The following is a 19,336-nucleotide window of genomic DNA, read 5'->3' as shown; positions in this document are numbered from 1 at the left end:
TTTAAACCACATCTTTAGTTACTTCTGCCACTGAAGGCTTGAATCCCTCAGAATCATCCAGGAGGATTGCAATCAGCTTCTTCCAAACTCCTGGTAACATTGATATTTTGACCTCCTCTCATGAATCATGAATGTTTTTAATGGCGTCTATAATGGTGAATCCTTGATTTTCAGTTTAGTTTTCTCAGATCCCTCAGAGGAATCACTGTCTGTGGCAGCTGTAGCCTTATGAAATGTATTTCTTAAATAATAAGACCCGAATGTTGAAATTACTTATTGATCCATGGACTGCAGAATGGATGTTGTGTCAGCAGTCATGAAAACATGAATCTTGTTGTACATTTCCATTAGAGCTATGGGTGACCAGGTGCATTGTCAATGAGCAGGTGTATTTTGAAAACAATCTTTTTTTTTCTGAGTAGTACGTCTCAGCAATGGGATTAAAATATTCAGTAAATTATGTTGTAAACAGGTGCTCAGCCTTTGTGGTTTTCTTTTTTTTTTTTTTTCGATCAGCCTTTGTTCTATTTCAAGAGCACAGGCAGAATAGATTCAACATAATTCTGAAGGGTACTAGGAGTTTTGGAATGGTAAATGAGCATTGGTGTCAACTTATGCTACATTAGCCTCTAACAAGAGAGTCAGCCTGTCTTTTGAAGCTTTGAATACAGGCACTGACTTCTCCTCTCTAGCTATGAAAGTCCTTGGTGATATCTTCTAATCAAAGGCTGCTTCATGTACCTTCAAAGTCTGCTGTTTAGTGGAGTGGCCTTCATTAAGTATCTTAGCTAGATTATCTGGGTAGCTTGCTGCAGCTCCTCCATCAGCGCTTGCTGCTTCATCTTGCACTTTTCATGTTACGGAGATGGCTTCTTTCTTTAATCTCATGAAGCAGCCTGTGTTGGCTTAAGCTTTTCCTCTGCAGCCCTCTCGCCTCAGCCTTTATGGAGCTGAAGGGCGGGGCCGCACTGTGAATCAGGCTTTGGCATAAGGGGCTTGTCGCTGCTTTGTCTTCTGTCCACATCACTAGCACTTTCTTCGGATCAACAATAATGTTGTTTCATGTTGTTATCATTTGTGTAGTCACTGGAGTAGTACATTTAATTTCCCTTAAGATCTTTTCCTTGGCTAACTGTTTGGTGCAAGAGGCCTAGTTTTTGGCCTATCTCATCATTAGATATGCCTCCCTCACTAAACTTAATCATTTCTAGCTTTTGATTTAAAGTGAGCAATGTGTCACTCTTTAACTTGAACACTTAAGAGGCCATGAATTGACCCAATTTTAATATTTTTGTGTCTGAGGGAATTAGAGAGGTGCAGCAGTCAGAATATATATAACACTTATCAATTAAGTTCACTGTCTTATGTGAGTGTAGTTCATGGTACTCTAAAACAATTAATAGTAACATCAAAGATCACTGATTAAAGATCACCATAGCAAATGTAACAATATGAGAAAGTTTGAAATATTGGGAGAATTACCAAGATATGACAGACACATGAAGCAAGCAAATGCTGTTGGAAAGATGACCCTGATAAACTTCTCCATGCGGGGTGGCCACAGGCCTTCAATTCGTAAAAAATGCAGTATCTACAAGGCACGATAAAGTGAAGCACAATAAAGTGAGGAATGCCTGTACTATTTTCCAAAATATCAGTGTTTCTTTTTTCATTTAAACTGAAATATATTCTAGCATATTATTTAAAAGACTGAAAAAGTTGCCAACTTAGAGTAAAACTTACTAAGAATGATTAAATACATTTTCACTTTCTTCTAAAAATTTTTAAATGTTATATGAAGCAATTACAATTTCATGAGAAGAAATTTTTTTGCTTATTCTATACTTTGAATTTTTCTTTATGAAAACAAATGACAACTTAGGATTTACTGTATTTCATGTAGTGATTACTTCTGACATTACTTGGTTTAGAAATTATATAATTGAATTTTTTTGATGATGATAACATGTTTTCTATTTCAATGTTTCCTTTTCAGCTCATTTACATGAAATTGACACATTTGTTACTGAGGCTATGGAAGTCTTAACAATTATGCCCCAGTCTGTGGAAGAGATAGGCAATGCAAATTTACAATATAGTAAGCTACAAGAACGGAAGCCAGAGGTAAGAATCACAAAGTAATTTGTTTTTTTTTAAACTGTACTGGAATGATTAAATCATGTAGTATTATGTGACTGCAAATATTGTATAATTACAATATTATAAAGAAGTCTATAAAATTAGTCTGCTTATGATTGGACTCTTGATGTTACGTTGTAGAGAAATAGTAACCACAATATATATTGTTTTCAGAAGTATTTGTGACCTTTTTTTTTTTTATTTTTTTTATTATTTTTTTTTTATTTGTGACCTTTTATGATGTGCCTTATTAGAATAAGACTAAACTTAAATAGTTCATGCTGTTACTTCCAAGATTGTACTTTTATGATGCTTAAATATGAAGTTAGTGCTGAATTAGAAGTACACACACACACATATGATGGAAGAGCTCATAGTTAGAGAGAAAGATAAAAAGGTGGTTAAAGATTCATAGAAACAGTATCCAGAAGGCTAGAACCTAGAATAAACAAGCCAAAATTTATAGAACATGTTATAGGTGATCTTAGTTATGTTTGGAGGAAAGAGGAGAAATAATTCAAAATAGATACAAACTTTTATGTGTTCCTCTTACGTGATAGGTTGAAAATTGCAAGAGAGATTAGAGGTGAGAGAAATAATATACCTTCATGGTAGAATGAATTATAAACATTTATATGGTAGGCTTAAAGGTATAAAGAGGGTTTAAAGGCAAATAAAATAGTGCAGTTGTCTAGTAGAAGGATATAACTAAAGAAAGAATAGCATTATGAACTGTGGCAGTTAGCTTAATCATGGAGGCATTTATTTGACAAATACTTATTATAGATTGAAGGCAGGAGGAGAAGGGGACGACAGAGAATGACGTGGTTGGAGGGCATCACCGGCTCGATGGACAGGAGTCTGAGCAAGCTCTGGGAGTTGGCGATGGACAGGGAGGCCTGGCGTGCTGCAGTCCATGGGGTCACTAAGAGCTGGACACGACTGAGTGACTGAACTGAACTGACTACAGATCACCTGATATATTCCAGGCTAGGCATTGTGGTTGCAAGTATGAACATGCCCTGTGTTACTGAAATCTGCATTCGTGTGTAAGTGTGTGTTGTGTGTATGTGTGAGAGAGTCAGAGAGAGAGACGGAGAGGAAGAAAGGAGCATGAGGAGCTAAATTAGTAAGAGGATGAACATGCCCAACTGTGGGGTGTTTCTTAGGGTGGTGATCCTGGAGACCGTATCAGACAGATGACATCTGTTTGCACTGGGACCTGCAGGGTAAGGAGGCAACCGTTCCGAGATTTAGAGGGCAGATGGAACAGTGGATACAAAGATCGTAAGGCAGAGGACCTTCCTTAAGGAAGTGAGATAGGTGTAAATATTGTCAAGAAACTTAAGTTATCCAGAAAGCCATATTATTCAAGGAAAGTGGTTTGAGTGAAATTGGAGAGGTAGGCAAGGGCCAGATTATGAAGGGACTTTCAGACAATCATAAGGAGTTTGAGTTCTTTTCTGAGAGTAATAGAAAAATTTTAGAGGCATTTAAGCAGGAAAGAGATAAATGTGGATTGCGCTTTGAAGTGATTACGCTGGCTGCTTCGTGGAGAATGGATTGGAGGGAGACAATAGTAGCAGAGAGTTAGTAGTATACTCCAGCTGGTATACAAAAGATGAGCCAAGCTTGTACCGTGGAATAGCAGAGGAGATGGAGAGAACCAGAGAATCTGATGATGCATTTTAGAGTTAGAACCAAGGTCTTCTGCTACATTAGGAGTATACAGGGGATTAGAGGAAAAGAAATAAACATGTCTCTTAGGTTTCTGGCTTGAGCAGCTAGGAAGCTAATGGTACCATTTACTGAGATGAGGATGACTAGAGAGAGGAGTTTGGGGATTGGAGGTAGCAGGGATTGACATGTCATATAGAGCGAGGAATTTGGAATTTAGAGTCAAGGTGAAGATTAGAGATATACATTTGGAAATCATTTTAATATTCATGATGTTTAAAGCCATAGAATTGAACTAGCTCATCTGATTGACAAACTGTCGAGGTTATACAATCAGGTTTGAGCATTTCAAAATTTAGAGTTCAAGTATAGATGGAGGCAGCAAAGGAGATTGATAATGACGTGGGGTGAAAGACATGAGGCATATCATCACAAAAACTAAGGGAAATAGATGTCTGTTGGGAACAGCAGGTGAGGCAGGGTGGGGCACGACACGGAATAAAGAGCTGGGCAGAATCCAGGTCGTGTGGGCCGCATGATTCTATGGACACTGAGGAGTCACTGCTGGGTTTTCAGCGGCAAGGTGTTACAGAATTGTGTTTTGATATGTATCTCTGTTGATGTGTAGATAAGTAGCTTTGCATGCAGATAGACTTGGAAACGGGCTTACAGGTGGCACTAATGGTAAGGAACCCTCCTGCCAACCAGTGCAGGAGACAGATATGGGTTTGATCCCAGGGTTGGGAAGATCCCGTGGAGTGTGAATTGGCAACCCACTCCAGTATTCTTGCCTGGAGGATCCCATGGAGAAAGGAACCTGGCAGGCTACAGTCCATGGGGTTGCAAAGGGCTGGACGTGACTGAGGCAACTTGGCGCACTTGCATGCATGGTGCACACTTGGAAACTTGTCATGTCTTTACAGGCTAAGTTCTTCTCACACTAGAAATGAGAATCCTGCTCTGTTTTCTCTTTACGGCTTCACTGATAGCTCAGTTGGTAAAGGATCCGCCTGCAATGCAGGAGACCGAGGTTCGATTCCTGGGTTGGGAAGATCCCCTGGAGGAGGGAAAGGCTACCCACTCCAGTATTCTGGCCTGGAGAATTCCATGGACTGTACAGTCCATGGGGTCACAAAGAGTCGGATGCAGCTTTCCCTTTCTGTCTTCTCTCTCACTGATGTTCCTAGTACAACATGGGTTCTTGGTTAATTGTTTCTCAGGTGAAACTGATCCTGCCCAGGAATTGCAAATTGCCCATTGAGATATATTTGATTTTTTGTTGTTGTTGTCTGTTATGTAAGCATAGTGATTTTAAAATATTTTTCAATGGATTTTACTGCTTTGATGAGTAGCAAAAGTACAGTTATAAATTATAGGACACTATTGTTTTATGGTGCTTTAAAAGACCTGGAAGCAATTTGAGCAGTTTGTTGACCTACACCTGGACTGTTTAATGGACTGCTCGTTATATACAACTCAGGGCATTTCAGGTAGAAGCTAAATATAGGAGCTTTATTCTGACTCTTCTTCAGTTTTCTTTCTTTCTTTCATTTTTTTCTTCATATATATATATATTATTAAAGTATAGTACAGTGTTTCAGGTCCACGGCAAGGTGATTCATTTATATGCATATATTATTTTTCAGATTACTTTCCATTATAGATTATTACAAGATATTGACTGTAGGTCCCTGTGCTATACAGTAAACCTTTGTTGCTTGTTGCAACAGAAAATGGAGAACATAAACTAGATGAAATGGTAGCACTGAATATGAAATAGTAAAAGTGAAACAAGCTAGATAAAGGTAAAAGATCATCATATAGTCCAGTTGCTTTTGAACATGACTGCTCAATAGAAACATATCTGGAACTTTGGAGAAAAAAAAGCAATACCTGAGCATTTGCGTTTTCAAAAAATTTCAAGATAATTCTGATATGCATCTGGATTGTAAAAAGTGATTACAGGTTTTTCTATTAAATGGTAGTTTTGGTGATACAGAATTCTATAATTTTTCTGTTTGTTGACCAATCATGATACAATGGTATTAAGTGGGTAATTGCTACATAATCACAATAGTGAAAGGTGTTTCTCAGATTTCACAATCAATAGCCAGACAAAAAAGATAGTTAATTGCAAGCCATAGAAGTCTCCAGCATTTTCTTATGAGTGGAACCTGTATAATAAGAATGTTACTTTGAACAGGTATAGTATTGTCTTTCTATAATCATGATTTAACTTAGTTTCATATTACCACTTTTATTATCCTTTTTAACTGATGTTTGAGTGCTTTAGTTGAGTTTGCATGTAATATATATTAGAAACTTTGTATCTAGAAATTTAGCAAATTATATAAAAGCAAAAATCCTAATTTAAAAAGCAAACTATAAAATAACTTTATATAAATGGAATCTTAATAAATTTGATAAAGTATGTTGTTTTTGACATATTATTTTTTAACTTTTAGATTTTGCCCTTATTTCAAGAGGCTGAAGATAAAAACAGACTTTTACGGACTGTGGCAGGTGGAGGTTTAGAAACAATTAGTAATCTGAAAGCTAAGTGGGATAAATTTGAGTTGATGATGGAAAGTCACCAACTTATGATTAGAGACCAGGTAAGAAGCTTTTAGTCATTTTGTTAAAATGAGAACAGTTTTTTCCTCATTTACAATTTCTTCTTTATTACATTATAGCTCACTTTTATAAGAACTTTATATTGCTGATGGAATTGATCTCCCTCAGCACTTCTATATAATAAGATACTTAGTATAAATGATGATCATGTCACATAGTTTATCTTCACTTTCTACCGTACCAAGAATATATGTGACAGTACTATCAGACTTTCTTATGAATCGTTTGTTTACCTACTGTGTGTGGTGTGTTTTAAGAGAACAGTCTGGAAGCCGTGCACATCTATTGTGCTCGTATCCTGTTGACCAGAACTTAGTCTTCTGGCAGTTACCTGCATGGGAGACTGGGATATGCCCTTCTTTATTAAGCAACTGTATAATCAGGTAGAACAACTGGAGGTCACTGAGTAACTTTTTTCATCATATTAATTTTGTTGATAGTTATCACAGATGCTGTTAGTCACATGAATGGTTTTGTAATGTTGCTGTTTGCAGTATATCTTTTGTTATTGTAAATTTAGTGTCTAATTTATTTTTGAGTTAATTTATTGTACTTGAAATAAATAATGAAGAATAATCTTTAGAAAAGTTGATATTGATGTTTTTTGACCTTTAAATAGAAAATATTGGAAGTAAAAATGTGAATATAAAGTAGAAATTTACATTGAGTTATATATTCTTTGTTGACTTATAGATTGAAGTGATGAAAGGAAACGTCAGATCACGTCTTCAGATGTATTATCAAGAACTGGAAAAATTTAAAGCTCGTTGGGACCAATTAAAGCCTCGTGATGATGTCATTGAAACAGGCCAGCCAGATACTCTTGATAAAAGTGCAAAGTCAATAAAAGAGAAGAAAGCTGAATTTGATGATCTTGAAGTCATAAGAAAAAAGCTGCTGTATGTTTATTCTTTAAATCCGACAGTGCTCATTTTGGGAAAAAAGTTTTATGTTTATATATTAAGCTAATAATATACTTGTATCTGTTATATTGATGTCTTTTTATAAGCTTCAGCAATTTTAAAAATACCAGTATTAAGTACGCATGCTACTGCTTTCTTAGGAGTTGTTGAATTATATTTGGAAAGAGAAAAGCAAATAAAACAAAACCAAGTTTCTGGTTAGGTCTAGAAATAGAAATAATAGAAGTAATAATAGCAAATTAAATAATAATAGAAAATTAAATTTATTTAAAAGTTAAGGAGTTGGATTATACTTGCTTTATATGATCTCATTGTATTTGAAAATGGAATATATAAAATTAGTGGAAAATTACTTTTAGAGCTGCTGGAAAATGAACCTAGTGAAAAGATGAAACTTAAAAACATTCATTGTTTTATGTCATAAAAATATAAAATATTAAGTTTAATAATTGCATTAAATATTGTATATTAATGCATATGCATGGAATCTAGAAAAAGGGTAGAGAAGATTTTATTTGCAAAGCAGAACTAGAGACACAGATGTAGAGAACAAGTGTGTGGACACCAAGGAGGGAAAGGGTGCAGGTTGGGATGAATTGGAAGATTGGGATCTATATAGATACACTACTGATACTATAAAATATAAAATAGATAACTAATGAGAATCTGCTCTCAGTTCAGTTCAGTCGCTCAGTCGTGTCCGACTCTTTGCGACGCCATGAACTGCAGCACGCCAGGCCTCCCTGTCCATCACCAACTCCCGGAGTTTACTCGAACTCATGTCCATCAAGTCGGTGATACCATCCAACCATCTCATCCTCTGTTATCCCCTTCTCCTCCTGCCCTCAATCTTTCCCAGCATCAGGGTCTTTTCAAATGAGTCAGCTCTTCCCATCAGGTGGCCAAAGTATTGGAGTTTCAGCTTCAGCATCAGTCCTTCCAATGAACACCCAGGATTGATCTCCTTTAGGATGGACTGGTTGGATCTCCTTGCAGTCCAAGGGACTCTCAAGAGTCTTCTGCAACACCACAGTTCAAAAGCATCAATTCTTCGGTGCTCAGCTTTCTTTATAGTCCAACTCTCACATTTATACATGACTGCTGGAAAAACCATAGTTTTGACTACATGGACCTTGTTGGCAAAGTCATGTCTCTGCTTTTTAATATGCTGTCTAGGTTGGTCATAACTTTTCTTCCAAGGAGCAAGTGTCTTAATTTCACGGCTGCAGTCACCAACTGTAGTGATTTTGGAGTCCAAAAAATAAAGTGAGCCACTGTTTCCCCATCTGTTTGCCATGAAGTGATGGGACCAGATGCCATGATCTTAGTTTTCTGAATGTTGAATTTTAAGCCAACTTTTTCACTCTCCTCGTTCACTTTCATCAAGAGGCTCTTTAGTTCTTCTTCACTTTCTGCCGTAAGGGTGGTGTCATGGGGTTATTGATATATCTACTTGCAATCTTGATTGCAGCTTGTGCCTCCTCCAGCCCAGCATTTCTCATGATGTACTCTGCGTAGAAGTTAAATAAGCAGGGTGACAAAACATAGCCTTGACGTACTCCTTTCCCGATTAGGAACCAGTCTGTTGTTCCATTTCCAGTTCTAACTGTTGCTTCCTGACCTGCATACAGACTTCTCAGGAGGCAGGTCAAGTGGTCTGCTATTCCCATCTCTCTCAGAATTTTCTACAGTTTGTTGTGATCCACACAGTCAAAGGCTTTGGCATAGTCAATAAAGCAGAAGTAGTGTGTTTTTCTGGAACTTTTTTGATTTTTGATGATCTGGTAGATGTTGGCAATTTGATCTCTGGTTCCTCTGCCTTTTCTAAATTCAGTTTGAACATCTGGAAGTTCATGGTTCACGTACTGTTGAAGCCTGGCTTGGAGAATTTTGAGCTTTGCTTTGCTAGTGTCTGAGATGAGTGCAATTTTGCGGTAGTTTGAGCATTCTTTGGCATTACCTTTCTTAGGGATTGGAATGAAAACTGACCTTTTCCAGTCCTGTGGCCACTGCTGAATTTTCCAACTTTGCTGGCATATTGAGTGCAGCACTTTCACAGCATCATCTTTCAGGATTTGAAATAGCTTCAACTGGAATTCCATCACCTCCACTAGCTTTGTTCGTAGTGAACATACAGTACAGCTCAGGAAACTGCACTCAGTGCTCTGTTGTGACGACAATGGGAAGGAAATCCAATAAAGCAGAGACACATGTATCCATATAGCTGATTCGCTTTGCTGTACAATAAAACTAACAACATTGTAAAGCAACTATAGTCCAATAAAAATGAATTAAAATATGAAATGTTCATAAAAATTGGTATGTTTGGTCTGTTTAGGCAAATGCATCCATAAATTAATTGCCTTCATAGATGAGTGGAGGCTTTAGTACCATGCTTATTAAATGACATTACACTAATTAGATGAGGAATATCTTTCATTCTCTGTTGACTCAGGAGTCAAGAATCTGCCTGTCAGTACTGGAGATGTAGGTTCAGTCTCTGAGTCAAGAAGATCACCTGGAGGTGGAAACGGCTGTCCACTCCAGTATTCTTGCCTGGGAAATATCATGGACAGAGAAGCCGGGTGGGCTACAGTCCATGGTGTTGCAAGAGTTGAACAGGACGTAGCAACTAAACAACAACAGTCTTACATTCTGGAAACTAATTCTTTCAATGGAGAAGAATGTTAATGGATACTGTTTAATCTAGCCTCAGATTTAGCCACTAAGTTGTGTAATTCTAAACATTTGTTACATATGATCTATATTATGTATAGAAAATATATTGATGTATTACCAATTTTACTTTGACTCCTTTGGAAAAAGTGCATATTAATGAATTTAGAGGAGCCCATTCATAAGTACTTAGAGTAAAATTCTGGTGTTAAGTAGCCACAGCCTCCTGCTGCCCACCTCCACTGTCAGATGCAGGCACACAAAGACACACACAGGGAATGCAGTTACATTGTTAGCTTAACTTACTGACGTTTCACAGTTTTTCTGTTGTAAAAATCTACTGATATTTCACTACTTGTTTCTACAGTGATGATTGCCATCATTTTGGCCTAGAAGAGCCCAACTTCTCCTTGGCATATAGCATCTCCAAGGATATTGAGAGCTGTGCACAAATTTGGGCTCTTTATGAAGAGTTTCAGCAAGGATTTCAAGAAATGGCCAATGAGGACTGGATTACTTTTCGGTTTGATTCATAAATAATATTTACATTCTGATAGTTTTGTAGCATTTTTTGGGATGTAAACTTTAAGATATTTTTCTACTGTTTTACAGGACTAAGACCTATCTGTTTGAGGAATTTTTGATGAATTGGCATGACAGATTAAGAAAGGTTGAAGAACATTCAGTAATGACAGTGAAATTACAATCAGAGGTTGACAAATATAAAGTAAGATAGTTTTACTTATGCTATTGTTTAAAAATGATGTTTACAGTGTTCATGTATCTTTTTATTATGCAGTGATGTCACCTGGGAATCCCAAATTGTAATTTTAGTTTATCTATTTTTAATGATTCCATTACACAAAAAAATACAAAGTATAGAGTAAACCAGAAAAGTTACTGATATTTCTGCTTCAATGTGAAATAAGTTAAAAGTAAGAAATTTATGGTTAAATTTATTATAAAGTGGAGTATTTGAAACTTAGCAATTAGGATGTGGGTCACTTAGCATATTTAGGATATAGGTCATTTTCTAAATTTATAAAAATAGAAATATTTTAGGTCATGTTTTAAAATATATCAAGTTACAAAGGGAAATTTGCATGTATTCACATCAATGTATAATAAAAAGTATTGTACAATTCTTTTTAAACATTTCAAGATTAATTGAAATGTTAATATCTTTATTAGTTGATATGTTAATTAATATCTTAATTATATTAAGTAAGATAATATAGTTATTAAAATGTTTATACATAATTGTAATAATTGTAATAAAATTAAATAGTAATTTGTATTTTGCTAATATATATATACATGCATATCTTTTTTTTTTTTTTTCAACAGATTGCCATTCCTGTCTTGAAATATGTGAGAGGGGAACATCTTTCTCCAGATCACTGGCTCGACCTTTTTCGTCTTCTTGGCCTTCCCAGGGGGACTAGTTTAGAGAAATTATTATTTGGTGATCTGCTTAGAGTAGCTGATATAGTTGTTGCCAAAGCTTCAGACCTTAAAGTAAGAATCATTTTATAAATATCCCATAGATCTGACCTTTGCTAACATAAATTTTTGCTTTACATTTTATTTAAAACAGCAAGTTAAATTTCTTTCCTCCCTTCAAAATAGTGACAGTGTTCCACTATTCCTTTATTCTTTCATTAGTTTATCTGAATCTGTACATGGGGCTATAGAAACAATATAAACCCCCTCCTTGAGAGAGAGAAAAAGTCTGAAGTAATATATGTCTTTAAGACAGAAGTCAGCAGACACATGCAAAGCATTTTACATGAAATACACTTTAGATCATAGGGTATATTATAAATAGAAGCTCAGGGATACAAAAATACAGAGAACTAAACAAGGAACCAATTTACTGATCAGTTTTAGCATAGGTCTCAGGTAAAAGTAAAACTTGCACAATTATGTTGTAAGTAGTAGACTTTCTGTTTTGTGTTCTGCCCATAAAAGGACTTTTGATGTTAAATTGTTTTATTTTTCTGTCTAATACATATGTTTTCATCTTTGCCTATTACCTTGGCACATATGTAGATAATCATAAGATTATAAAGCATGACTTCTATAGGAGGTGACTCTAGATGATTATTAATCATTTTAGATGTGTTGGAACTTAAGTTACCAAAAAAACTCCTGAGTTCTGCAAAATTTAAATATTTTTGTGGTTTGGTTTGCAATGGATGTTTTAAATTTTTTTACAAGTAAAAAGCATAAGGCAGAACTTTGTATATATTTTGACCATGTGAACCAGACATCCCTTCATACTTTAGCCAGTAATTCTCTTGGATTGCATCTAAAATATATCCACTTGCTTTTTTTTTTTGCTTTACAGTGAAAAGTCAAATAAAAATATATCTTCTTATAAAATAGATATAGCTTACCTATTTTGTGTGTTGAGATAATAAATATGGATATTTTGTGTTAAATAGGATTTAAATAGTCGGGCACAAGGTGAAGTTACAATCAGAGAAGCTTTACGTGAACTTGATCTGTGGGGAGTTGGAGCAGTATTTACATTGGTTGATTATGAAGACAGCCAAAGTCGAACCATCAAGCTGATTAAAGACTGGAAAGATATAGTAAATCAAGTTGGAGATAATAGATGCCTTCTTCAATCCTTAAAGGATTCTCCTTATTATAAAGGGTTTGAAGATAAAGTGTCAATTTGGGAAAGAAAACTTGCAGAGTTAGATGAGTATCTACAGAATTTAAACCACATTCAGAGAAAGTGGGTATATTTGGAACCCATTTTTGGCCGTGGAGCATTGCCAAAAGAACAGACACGCTTCAACAGAGTTGATGAAGATTTTAGGTCAGTACGCTACATAAAAAAAAGGACACATATGATGAGTTTTTATTCATATTGTGAGGTACTTCATACAAGCTAATTACTTTTATTTTACATTGTTAGTATTATCTGTGTCTTCAACTTTTTTTTTTCTTGGTTCCTTTTGAGAAATTATTTTCTCTCATTCATTCGTTTACTTCTTGAATCATTTTGATGTGGTGTCTATCTTTACCACTTTACCTATATTAATATTATATGTGTGTGTGTATGTGTGTGTAGTCGCTCAGTCATGTCTGACTCTTTGTGACCCCATGGACTGTAGCTCACCAGGCTCCTCTGTCCATGGAATTCTCTAGGCAAGAATACTGGAGTGGGTTGCTATTTCCTCCAGGGTATCTTCCTGACCCAGGGATCGAACCTGGGTCTCCTGCATTGCAGGCAGATCCTTAACTGTCAGCCACAAGAGAAGTCTAATGTTATATAGGTAATATTATTATCTATGTAATATTAATATTGGGGATTCTGAAGTGGCTCAGTGGTAAAGAATCCACCTGCCAATTCAAGAGACGCAGGTTTGATCCCTGGGTCAGCAAGATCCCCTGGAGAAGGAAATGGCAGCTCACTCTGGTATTCTTGCCTGGAGAATCCCATGGACAGAGGAGACTGGTGGAGTGTGGTTCACGGGGTCACAAAAGAGTCAGACATGACTGAGGGACTAAACAACAACAATATGAATATTATTATAGTAATAATATTACTATATTATTATAGCAATAGTAATATTACTAATATGTACTTCCTAAAATTGCCAGTTACTTTCCCACTGTAAATCTGATAGACATTTTTTTACTTTATCTCTGACTAGTATCTAATAGAGTTGAGCATTTCTTCTTTCTTAGAAGAAATTCCTTTGGCTTCTGTGACCCTGTCCTGTTTGGTTTTCTGCCTTACTATCTGGTTCTACTCCTGATTCCTAGTCTTCACCTCTCTCTAAACATTTAGATGCAGACATCCTCCAGGTTTCTGCCTGTACGTTTTCTCATTCCATATTCTCTGTTTAATGAGCTGAACTTCTTTCAGAATCAATTCTCATCTAGTTGCTAAGGTCTCCTCAACTTGTTTATTGAGCCTATCTTTCTTTTCTAATCTCTAAATATATTAAATATTGTGAACATGTCAAAACTAAATTCATAACTTTATTTCAAATCCCTTTCCCACAAGTATTTTCTCTGTCATTTCTGTCCCAATAAATGGTACCACCTAACTGCTCAAAGCAGAAGCATAATGGGTATCTTTGACCCCTCTCTCCATTTCCAAGTCCATTGTTACCAAATTTTGTTGATTGTAACATACTTGTCTCTTTTATTATATCTTTTATATCTCTACTTCTTTGGTTTTATTCTAAAGTATTCCAAACTTTTAAGACTACTGAATACTCTTTTGACTTGTTCTCTTCTTCTCCAATAAGTTTTTCACACAGAAGCCAGAGTTGTTGCATTACTTGTTTCCTTTATTAAGTAAAACTTTAAAATGGTTTTCTATTGCTCTAAGGATAAAACATATCTGAGGATCTACTCCTTTCCCATTTCTCTAACATACTGAGCTCTTTCTCATGAATCTTTGCCAGAAACTGCTTCCCTCCTACTCATTGCCTTTTTCTTTTTCTTTATTACTTAAATCTCAGTTTAAATTACTTCCTCAGATAAGTCATAGGTTAGGGGTTTTCCCATTAACCACTTTAACAAGTTTTTGTACTTTCTTAGCATTTATCATAACTTTATTTGGATATTCAGAGAAATTATTTAATCTCTTTCTCTGTCACTGGGCCATTATCTCTATGAGGTAAGGCTTAATATTTGTTTAGTGAGTTGATGAAATAGGATAATATGCAATAAAGGAGATTAAAAATGGTAATGGGTTATTAACTTTAAGGATTGTGTATTAGATGTATAATAATGTATTACTGTTATACTGGTATTACTAGTTTGTTTTAGGCAGACAAAGAAAAGCCTCCGTATCACTTCTTCAGCCAAAGACGTTAAAATAGATGTGAAAGTAAGTTTTTTTCTTCTGCAGATCAATAATGCTTGACATCAAGAAAGATAATAGAGTCACAACATTAACTACTCATGCAGGAATCAGAAACTCTCTATTAACGATACTTGATCAGCTTCAACGATGTCAGAAATCATTAAATGAATTCTTGGAGGTATTTTTTTTTTAAATCCTTGTGTAATAAATTGCAAAGTGCTTTAATATCTTAGTTATTTGAGAAGATAAGTTTTTTTTTTTTTTTTTAATTTTTAAGGAAAAACGCTCAGCATTCCCAAGATTTTACTTTATTGGTGATGATGACTTATTAGAAATACTGGGCCAGTCTACTAATCCATCAGTGATTCAGTCTCACCTTAAGAAGCTTTTTGCTGGTAAGATTCAACATTTATTCAGCAGATGTTTATGGAGTTTCATCTATCTTCCAGGCATAATACTAGGTTCTTACTGCTACTACTGCTAAGTCACTTCAGTCGTGTCCGACTCTGTGCGACCCCATCCCTGGGATTCTCCAGGCAAGAAAACAGGAGTGGGTTGCCATTTCCTTCTCCAGGGGATCTTCCCACCCAGGGATCGAACCCAGGTCTCCTGCATTGCAGGCAGATTCTTTACCAGCTGAGCCACAAGGGAAACCCAAGATAAGGTCTGGAAGTGAGGAAGAACATGTCCCTTCATTACTGAGTTTAAGGTGTCCTGAGTATCATCCCAGTGGATATACTCAATAGGCAATTATTGTTAGCCAGAGGTACCTGGAATGGAGATGTAAAATTGGGAGTCATCTGTGTATAGATGATTATCGTTTAGTTGCTAAGTTCTCTCTGACTTTTGTGACCCCATGGACTATAGCCCACTAGGCTCCTCTGTCCTCAGGGTTTCCCAGGCAAGAATACTGGAATGGGTTGCTGTCTCCTTCTGTAGGGGATCTTCCCCACCGAGGGATCAAACCTGTGTCCGGCATTGGTAGGTGGACTCATTGCCACTGAGAGACCAGGAAGCCCATATATGATAATTAGGTTATAGGAATAGGAGAGATTACCTGGTAAAGTGGAGAGTTACAGTGCCATATGCTTTGATGTTGTTGAATCGTTTAAGTTGAGTAATTGCTTTTGGAGTTGGTTTGCTACACAAACAATGATTGTTATTATTTTCTTAAAATATTATTTGTTGGAAAAAGAAATTTCATCTTCACTTACATTCAGGGATTAGTGGACTATAGGCCTACAGGCCAAATCTGATTTGCTATCTGTTTTTTTTTTTTAAAGAAGGTTTTGTTGAAAAGAATACAGCCATGCCCATTATTGTCTATAGCTGCTTTTGTACTACAAGCATAGGGTTGAGTGATTGACAAAGAGATGTTATGACCGTAAAAACCTCAAATATCTACTCTTTGTTGTTTTACAGAAGTATTTACTAACCATTGTGTATCCTAAGCTTTAAAGTGCTTATATCTGTAACTGATTTGGCCTGTGGAGATAGTAGAAAGAGTTCTTCTAATCAGAAAGTTTGCTTTCAAGTTCTGCCTCTACTATTTGTTAGTTATTAGTTTACCTCTCTGAAATCTAGTTTCTTTCTTTAAATTGTGAATAGTAACCTATGGAGTTTTTCTGAAGATCCAAACTAGGTCATGTGTCTTTTTCTTAATACTATAAAGTGAGTGTAAATTTTGGGAAAAGGAAGTGTTATTTGCTTTCCCCCTTTACTCTTATCTTTTTGTCTCAAATAAGTGAAATCATCAGTATGTATTCTTATGTACCCATTTATGCCTGGCTTTTTTTGATCATCATCATATTTTCAACTATATTTTATTCCTTTCTTTGCTGAAAATAGTTGTGCAAATATATCACAATTTCTCATTCACCTTTTGAGTATTTGGTTTGTTTCTAGTTTTTGGTGATGAAAAGTTGTTCTTCTATATTATATAATTGAACTAATATAATTCTAATATATATATGTTATGAAGTATACATTTTGTAATCATATGTAATATCTAATAATTATGTGTTTAAGGAAGCTTTTGCATGTAAATTGTTGCTTTTGTAATATAGGCATACACAGCGTCTGTTTCGATGAGGAATTAAAACATATAACTGCAATGAAATCTTTAGAAGGAGAAGTTGTACCTTTTAAAAATAAAGTTCTTCTGTCAAATAATGTAGAGGTAAGTAATTCTTTTTCAAGTGTGAAGGTATTAAAAAATTAACAGTATGAACTTTGTATCAAAAGTAATTTGGTCATTTGTAGAGTAAGTTGGTTAATTAGGCCTTTTAAGAACCTTTCTCATATCTTAAAAAATAATTTTTTTTGTTATGTTTACAATGATTTGATATTAAGGAGAATATGAATTTTTAATTTTTGGAAGGCAGCATGTAACTTTGAGAACTTTTGCTTTGGAGTCAAAAAGATTTGGATATTAATTGTAGCTCCATAACGTATTAGCTATATAACTTTGAGTCTCAGTTTTCTTAACTGTTAAATGAGAAGCCCTACTAGCTATTGCAAAGACTTTCATTGAAACTTAAGTGAGATAATTGGTGTTAGGTACACTATAGTGTGACTTCCCAGTGGCACCAGTGGTTAAGAACCCACTTGCCAATACACAAGACGTAAGAGATGCAAATTTGATCCCTGGGTCAGGAAGATCCCCTGGAGAAGGGCATGGCAACCTACTCCAGTATCCTTGCCTGGAAAATCCCATGGATAGAGGAGCCTGGCAGGCTACAGTCCATGGGGTCTCAGAGTCGGATACAACTGAAGGAACTCAGCATGCGCACACGCACGCACACTATAGTGTTTGGAACATAAGTGCTCAATAAGTCTTTGTTCTTTTTTTCTTCAGAATCTGAGTTGCATTAAATGATTTAAGTGAACAAGTAAACTTGGAACTAGTGCATTTATACTGCAACTATTGAGTAATTTGTTCTATTGGACTAGAAGTGAACTGTCAAATGCCTATTACAGTTACACAGATAAAGCCAACAGCATTAGGATGTATGCGTAAAATTATAATTTATAAGTTCTAAAGTTGTCTTCCAACTGCAAGTCGGGTCCATGCCTTATCATATATGTATCTGTACAGCTTAGTAAAATGTCCATTCTTGGTTGGGCCTCTTCTGCATCTTATTGGATATGGAGTGTCAATCAGGTGGCTGTAAGCATAGGTTTGTTAGGTAGCTGTCGTGTTTGGTGAAGAGTTTTGCTGTTTTTGCTGTTGTTTTCCTCTCTTGTAATTTTATCAGGACTGGTGGAGCACACAGAGAAAGCGCTGTCAGCAGCTGGGCTAGCACGGAGCCCCGGAAGCTCCCGGGATGGTAGCCAGGCCAGTGTCTGCAGCCTCGCACTGAGAGCCCTTACTCTTTAGCTGCACTGGCTTTTGCACTGGGCAGAAGTTTGTGCTCTTAATACCGGAAGACATTCTAAAAATAAACAGTAAAAAGCTAGAACTTAGAGTCAAAATAGGTCATGATGAAGAGCTATTTAAGCTTGCAGTTTTGTCCTCATATTTTATTGAGAATGATGCAGTTTTTTAAAGTTAAGTAGTGATTCTTAAATATTAACTGCTATTTTGATCAATCATCATTCTTATTTTGACTTTAGTTAACTTTTATTCTTTTATCTATAATCAAATAATTGAAAAATTGTTTTGACCTTGAAACAGAATTAGTTTTGTTTGAAGAGGGGGGCTTAACTCCCTAAATAATATAGTTCACCTTAATGAAGCAATCTCTTTTTATAGTTACAGTTTTCTAAATATGAGATCATCAGGTTAGCATGAGCCAGGGAACTTAGCCAGTCAGTGTGGCTCTAATTTACTGGCCCAGCTGTCTAGTTTGGTTTGTCATAATGACAAAATGAATGAGTTACTTTTTAAATGTTCATATTTTTTTGGTTTGTATGGATGATGATAGTGATAACTAACTACAAATTTTTGAGTTTCACACTTAATATTATCCCAAGAGGTGAAAAAAACAGTTATTTTCAATTTATTTAAATAGTTTATTAAAAAAATATATGCCGTTGAGCACATTTTTGGAGTGTGAGAGTCAGTAAGAAATTATAACCTTCATGAAATAAAAAATAGAGTCATTAGGTTGTGTTTTTGTTTTATGACTGGTGTAATAAGAAATACATTTTCTAATCTTATTTTCAGACTTGGTTAAATGATTTAGCCTTGGAAATGAAGCAGACTTTGAAAGAGTTATTGATAGAATGCGTTACTGCTGGTCGAAGTTCTCAAGGTGCAATTGACCCATCCTTTTTCCCTTCACAGGTAAGGGAATGTCTTCATCAGAGGTAGGCATGGTATCATTGGGAGATCCCTGATCTAGAGGTCAGGAGGCTTAAACAACTGGGATCTTTGTTGTCCCTTTATCTAACAGTGAACATTTGACAAACTGCTTACCTTCCTCAGTCCCTCAACTGTAAAATGTGA

The 19,336-nt window shown here is 35.7% G+C and overlaps 1 protein-coding gene across 3 annotated transcripts in view; it reads left to right on the top strand.

Moving 5' to 3' along the window:
- The window catches only part of DYNC2H1 (dynein cytoplasmic 2 heavy chain 1), a 395,598-nt gene that overhangs the window by 44,096 nt on the left and 332,166 nt on the right, over positions 1–19,336 (top strand). For 2 of the 3 annotated variants that reach the window (XM_043892813.1, XM_043892970.1), the window contains exons 20-30: positions 1,997–2,124; positions 6,282–6,431; positions 7,144–7,349; positions 10,417–10,572; positions 10,662–10,776; positions 11,397–11,567; positions 12,497–12,879; positions 14,932–15,064; positions 15,164–15,281; positions 16,953–17,065; positions 19,055–19,174. In XM_043892813.1, coding sequence (XP_043748748.1) covers positions 1,997–2,124; positions 6,282–6,431; positions 7,144–7,349; positions 10,417–10,572; positions 10,662–10,776; positions 11,397–11,567; positions 12,497–12,879; positions 14,932–15,064; positions 15,164–15,281; positions 16,953–17,065; positions 19,055–19,174 — 1,793 coding nt within the window. The remainder of the gene's footprint in view (positions 1–1,996; positions 2,125–6,281; positions 6,432–7,143; positions 7,350–10,416; positions 10,573–10,661; positions 10,777–11,396; positions 11,568–12,496; positions 12,880–14,931; positions 15,065–15,163; positions 15,282–16,952; positions 17,066–19,054; positions 19,175–19,336) is intronic. The other variant, XM_043892886.1, reaches the window with a different exon arrangement.

This window comes from Cervus elaphus, chromosome 1 (genome assembly GCF_910594005.1).
Source record: "Cervus elaphus chromosome 1, mCerEla1.1, whole genome shotgun sequence".
In the NCBI taxonomy this organism is placed as follows: Eukaryota; Metazoa; Chordata; class Mammalia; order Artiodactyla; family Cervidae; genus Cervus; species Cervus elaphus.
This window is presented reverse-complemented; position numbering and strand designations above follow the sequence as displayed.